Source organism: Brachycentrus maculatus, unplaced genomic scaffold, assembly GCF_059751285.1.
Source record: "Brachycentrus maculatus isolate JH-2025_06_01 unplaced genomic scaffold, ASM5975128v1 h1tg000222l, whole genome shotgun sequence".
Taxonomy (NCBI): domain Eukaryota; kingdom Metazoa; phylum Arthropoda; class Insecta; order Trichoptera; family Brachycentridae; genus Brachycentrus; species Brachycentrus maculatus.
In genome coordinates this window covers 384,316-391,073 of record NW_028280973.1, presented here as the reverse complement: position 1 = coordinate 391,073, position 6,758 = coordinate 384,316, and the positions used below count along the sequence as shown (strand labels likewise).

The following is a 6,758-nucleotide window of genomic DNA, read 5'->3' as shown; positions in this document are numbered from 1 at the left end:
GTGCCAGTTCTCTAAATAAAATGTAATTTGAAAATTTTCATTTGGCAAATGCAATATTTCTCCTCTTCAATTATCCAAGAAGCCAAACAATTTATTATGTACTAGTTTTTACATCACTCTTCACATTAACATACATATTTTTAGAATTAGGTCCTACCGCTTATATTTGATTATTTTACTTCCTTTTTTATTCTGGTGCAGCTTTTATCAACTTCTTTAGTGTCGTGATCCCATTAAAAGTAAATGAAACACCTCGGGACCTCCTTACTCTGACTATGTTCTGAGTAACGTAACAAAGAATGATTTTGTATGTTGCATTTTACATTGCGACCACACTTATACCTCATAGCGAGGCCCAGGTTGAAAAATAATGTTCAAATTTCAGGATAGATATTAAGTTTTGTTTGAGGTACCAATTTCTACAATTTTCCATTATTTTTACCATAATGTTTTCGGTATAAAATATAGTATTTTAACTACTGATTATTTTTTGTTTTGTTATATTTTGTTTTGTACATGATGTTAAATAAAATAAAAATATATTTTTGTATCACTTCTGGTGTTTTATTGAAATCTCCGCCACAAAGGCATATTACTTGAGGATATATTGTGGGTGTACTGGCAAAAAACTTTAACTTGAAAGGAAGCAATTTTGACTTAATGATGCATATTATAAAGTTTTTAACGTTCTGTAAACTGGCAATATACACTAAGTAGTTTGAAATGTCATATATATGCGGTTTTAAAAGAAAATTCTAATAATTGCAAGTATTTTAGACAGATGAAATGCTTTAAACAACGGCGATTATTCAAACAGATATTTTAGAGTTAATGTTTTTTGTCAGTATACCCACGATATTATAGATGTCTCAACAGGGACAATGTGGAAACTTGGGCTTACGACCCGTCATCGGCTGGCTGAAGTGATCACTTGTGTTACATTCACCATTCTGCCCGTTGTTGAACGTCCATATTGCTTGGATTATTGGAAATGTGTTGCTGCACTAACTTTCATATCTTGGGCTGCCATCTGGTGAGATCCTTGTGAAGTAAATAGCTTTCACCTTTCCGCAGGTACAGCTTTTCCTTTATTTTCCTTTGGTATAAAAAGATATCTCGATATATGGCCCTTAGTGTATTAAAATACAGTACGATGAAATGAATATATTTATACGCATACATATATTCCATTTGACAGGATTGTTTGACATGTAAGTAATTAGATGTGTTAACCTTGCGCATCTGAGATTATTTCGTAATTACAATATTACACTTACATACTAGGACAGGGGTTCCCTATCTTTTGCAGCCCGTGGCGCACTTACAAGTTTAGTATTTTGTCACGGCGCCCTACTTTAGTAAGCTATTTGGAATAGACATAGTGACTTTATATGTAGATACATATATTAAAGTCGAAAGAAATAGGTACCTACAATAACAGTGGTCGGGTAGAGAGATGCTAGCTCTCAAAAAAGAAATTGTTGCATTGTAGGTACCCTAGAATATTTGTGGTTTCGGATATTGATAGAGTTTCAGACTTTGGGAACCCCTGTACTAGGATTTTGTCAATCTCTCACTTATTCAATGTCAAATCAAGAAACTGACATGACAAACAAGAAAAAGTGAAAAGTACTCCCATTAAATAAGCTTTAAAAAGTGTCAGTATAGACGCAGTTTAAATCAAATAAAAAACTCATACACTTTATAAATAATTTTATTAATCACAATAATTATAAATATGAAAGTATAAAATATTTATACACGGGCTTAAAATGCAATTCTGATAACATCTAAATCAAACATTGTTTTCGGTATTTCGTACTTCGGACAATTTACAAAGGAAAAGAAAATGAATTATTTTTACAAAGGAACTGAGAATTTGCAGATTTACCTGTTGTGGTCAAATTCTTAAAATAGACTAAGGATTAATTTTTAATAAAACCAAATTATTTTAAACGCATCCTGTTTTGATTCGACTGTATTTTTCATATTTTGTGTGGTGGCTGTTCATGTTGGACGTACTGAGATAATGAAATAATATTTTTAGTCCGGAATCTAAAAAGTTTATTGATCTTCATCGATTCATAGTGCATAGGGCACAGCATCAATTCAATATAGTGTTAATTTGATTGTTACTTATCTACAGACGAGGGGATTGATCCTATCTCACAGATTCTTAGATTTAGATGTGGAATATACTATGAGATGACGGAAATGTACAATATTAATAATAGATAATAAAACCCTTATCCGCACCCCAATGGTGCATAGGGCACTGCGTCATATAAACGCAGTGTTATCTTGATCGTTTACACATGAAGGAAAGGTGATCAGCCCTCCGCTTCAAATACCAGTCCAGGGTAATATTGAATAAATATTATAGTGAAAAAATCACTCATATTTATTCTTACCCCCCCCTGGGAATCGAACCCGGGTCCTCCAGAACGGTAGCCGAACGTGCTGACCATTACACTACGGAGGCGGACAATACAATATTACTGCTATATTTTCTTACCCTTATCCGCACAATGGTGCAAGGAGCAGTGGATCTTGGTGACGCAGTGTTATCTTGGCACTACATGAAGGCGAGGTGATCGATCCTGAGCGTCAGGCATCAGGATAATATAAGAGTGAAAAATCACTAATATTTATTTTGACCCCTCTTGGTAATCGAATCTGGGGCCTCCACGCGGTAGCCATTACACTGTGGAGGCAGACCGCTACACAGAAAAGCAATAATAGGTATGGAAAGGATAAAAGAAGTTATGATTGGTCGCATACACATATTCGTACCAGCTTGTGTGCTAAAATAAATAGTAGTAAATAAAGGATTCTATTATCAAAACTATTCATAGGTTTTAAATATATTTTTCATTACGTGCGCCATAGCCTTCTGTTTTGACAGATAACAAACTTCAATGAAACCGAGGTCTAGCTGTGGTCGAGTGACAACTGGAGCAACCAATGGTAAACCACCACAATCAAAATAATCATTTAGCTGCATGTGAGGACTTGTTATGAAACTTAAGATTATAAATTATGCAGAACAAAAAGCTGTCTTCCTGAAAATATGTATCGATGGCCAATTTCATTGATAAATTATTAGAAATAGACACATATCACAAGTGTTGTCGGTTCCAGCACACATTATTTTATTTTATTGGGATTACAAGTCGTGGATGCGTTTAAAGGAATTTCATTGTACTAAAAATCAGTCACTGAGCCTGTTTTTAGAATTGGTCTATTGCAAAGTAGGAATGATGGCGACCATCAAAGTGAAGAAATCATTGTTAAACTAAAACATATGGTAAGCCTATTGTAATATACATGTTTTAATAGTAATTAGTGCCAAGTTCTACTGACCAACATCCTAATTTGTCTATCAATGTTTCAGTTATTAGAACCTTAAGTTTACATATGTAGCTACAAATACTTTAATACTAATCCTAACTTTATGTAATACTGATTCAATAATATCTAATCTTATGTTTAAAGCTATGTGTACACTTAATTATGGAAGCATTTTTCTATTCACCATTTTTTTAACTGCTTCTTTTTTTATATTGTTTACATACATTGATAAAAAGTCAATAGGTGTCTCAGAGCCATACTCATGTAACCCTCAACTAACACCATGATTATTATTTTATTTATTTTATATTATTTAGAATGTATATTTATATAATATATATAAATATATTTAAACTGTTGCGATTTGTATTAGTTAAATTTAAAAGATATGTTTTTTGTAAAAAATGCTGTGTTTGTCACTAGACAATTTGGATTGCTATAACAACAGATGTTCTTAGAATAGATTTAAAAGAATTTCATTTAGCTAGACATATGGGCAAAGTTACTTATTTTAACATGACTAAGTATGTTATGAAGCTAAAAATGTTAATACATTTCATTTAATTACGAAAAACGTTTTTTTAAGAAGAAAAAAATCAATAACGTGAAATGTTACCTGGGTTTAGAGAAAATTAAGTTGCGATTTTTTACATATTGGGCCTTAAGATTGTTAATGATCAACATAAATACTGCACCAATATGATCCACTATCCTATGCGCTATTCTATTGGGTGCTGATAAGAGATTAGAATAAAATTGCACATTTGAAAGTGATGTCATTTTCAACATGATTTTTTTTCCTTTTTCTGGATTGAACTAGTTTGGCACAGAGTATGCGTTTCAGTTCAATTCAAAGTTTGATTTAGAATTAAATTTCGATATATATAATAATTACAAAACCCTCATCCGCACCTCAATGGTGCATAGGGCACTGCGTCATATAAACGCAGTGTTATCTTGATCGTTTACACATGAAGGAAAGGTGATCAGCCCTCCGCTTCAGGTACCAGTCCAGGGTAATATTGAATAAATATGACAGTGAAAAAATCACTTATATTTATTTTACCCCCCGTGGGAATCGAACCCGGGACCTCCAGAATGGTAGCCGAGCGTGCTAACCATTACACTACGAAGGCGGACAAAATTTCGAAATTGTGTATTTGAATTTTAAAGCCTTAAATACTTAATTTTTTTCATTTTATAGCTCAGTTACACAGCAAAAGCACATACAAAATTATCGACAAAAAAGGGCGTTTAAACATTTAATTTAAACAGATAAAATAATTTGGTTTTACCCTAATGGGTAAAGAGAGCCTCATCAATTAAATCTTAAAATTAGCCTACTTTCTATAATGGTTTACACTTATTTCTATGAGTTATATAACAAATTTCATATCCTATTGTTAAATAATAATAATACTTTAATCAAGTCTTTCTTTTCATTTTTTCTGAAATTTAAGATTCATGGTTTAAGAAATTTATTGTTCTTTGTGGTACTTAATTTTATCTAATAAGTCATTGAAAACTAACATTACAATGTAAAGTTTTGAACTTACATTTTTTCTTCTTTTAAGAAGGAAAATGTATGTTTAAATGGTTTACACGCTTAGTGTGTTGAAGTTTTACTGGGAGATAGATTTTCATTACAGGTTTGGAGAAAAATTAAAATAAAATTTAAAAAATCCCGTACCTCGAAAACTGTTATACCTTATACTAAAATTAAATTTAAAACAATTAAAAATTCAGGATTATTCGTAATATTGATTTCATTTGCTTTTTCTTATTCCTGGATATCATTTCAATTACTTACTTTAATTATCACTAAAATACACAAATCAAATCAAATCAAAAACAAATATTTACATAAACATTTTAAATATAATAATAAATTACAAATCTTGTACAGTATTAATATTGAACTTAGCTCTATGTCATTAAATTTTACTTTCACACTTATTGAATTAGGTATTACATATCGCTCACTCCTTTCAAGAACGTTATAAATCAAAAAACTTGATTTTTCAGGAGAACGTTTTTAAAGTTTAAAAATATAATACAATGTATTTAAAATAAATATCAAGACACTTATTGAACTTTTTACTTTGCAACAGATCTTTTTAGGTAAAACCTGAAGGTTTTTTCTCCATTTGAAAAATATTTAGCTTTTTTAAAAAAATAAGTAAACAATACCTTTTCTTCAAAATGCAAAAACAACATTTTCTGCCCTGGAGCGGGTAAATATTAAGTTTAAATATGCCTCTTTTGCTGGGATATAGTACATTTTCTGGGCATTCCGAAAACATGTACAACTGAAAATTGACGATTTTCTATTTATGAGGATCTTGAAAGGAGTGAGCGATATATGAAATCCTTAAAACAGAGAAATCAAATTATTATATTGCAAAGCTTTCATCGCAAAGACTTTCTTTAGTTTTAGGATGGGATGTTTTAGAAAATAATCAAGATGGTCAAATTTGATCTGTTGTAAAGCTAGTTGTATTACAGCAGAATGATATCCAACCCAATACGAGCTCTACAGTTTCTTCCGAGATGCAAGAATCCCACGGTAATTGGGAGTGGGATACTTGCATCTTGCACGCAGTACTTATTACTCAGCTATATTCTAGAGAACCATTGGAAGACCTAACTTTAGATGGCCGAACTAGTTTGCAATGCCTGGCAACCTAAGGGAAAGGGTTGTCGAGCTTATTACGATGACTATAGCCAGAGGAGAGGTGTGTGAATCAATTTCACTTGCACGTGTGTATATCCACGGTGCGAACGCAAGTTTTGCATTCAACGTAACAACACCAGTGGAACTTGCAGTGACAACGTTCCTTGATGGTTGTCTTCAGAGTATTGTACCCTCGTCCGCAGCACATGAGGTCGCATCCGTCCATTCCCAGAGATGTGCGATTACAAGCTCTGCCAGTTGTGCCGAAGGAACCCTGGATAGACAAACATTTATTTCATATTATCAATAACCTTCAACAGAAATGTAACGTAGTTTTCAAATTTATATACATATTAATTGTTATTTTTATTCAGTAAAGTCTTTCAAATATCAATTATAATATTAATGTTAAATCAATTATGATTTTATTTTAAATACAATAACCTTTTTTTCACTTTGAGCAAGTGGGTATAATACATACCCATGGGAAACACCTAAAGCCACATCAACTTGTAGGTGTCAACTCGATGAGTCATTTATTACAAAGTAAAATACATATGTAGTTTGAACTTTTATTATAGTTTTATTTTTGTACCCTGGCAATCGAACCCGGTACTTAATGCACGGTAGCCAAACGAGCTAACTACTACACTACAAACGTCAATACTGAAATTTTCACCTTTGTAGTATAAGGGTGGTGACTGACCAGAGCCATTTCTTTTCATTTTTTTTT

At 32.1% G+C, this 6,758-nt stretch overlaps 1 protein-coding gene across 1 annotated transcript in view; it reads right to left on the bottom strand.

The window, feature by feature from the left end:
* Positions 1-1,698: 1,698 nt before the first annotated feature.
* Positions 1,699-6,758, bottom strand: part of LOC148306844 (protein Wnt-5b-like) — a 91,256-nt gene continuing 86,196 nt past the window's right edge. Inside the window, exon 8 of the mRNA XM_088264306.1 lies at positions 1,699-6,299. Coding sequence (XP_088120432.1) covers positions 6,102-6,299 — 198 coding nt within the window. The 3' untranslated portion in view covers positions 1,699-6,101. The remainder of the gene's footprint in view (positions 6,300-6,758) is intronic.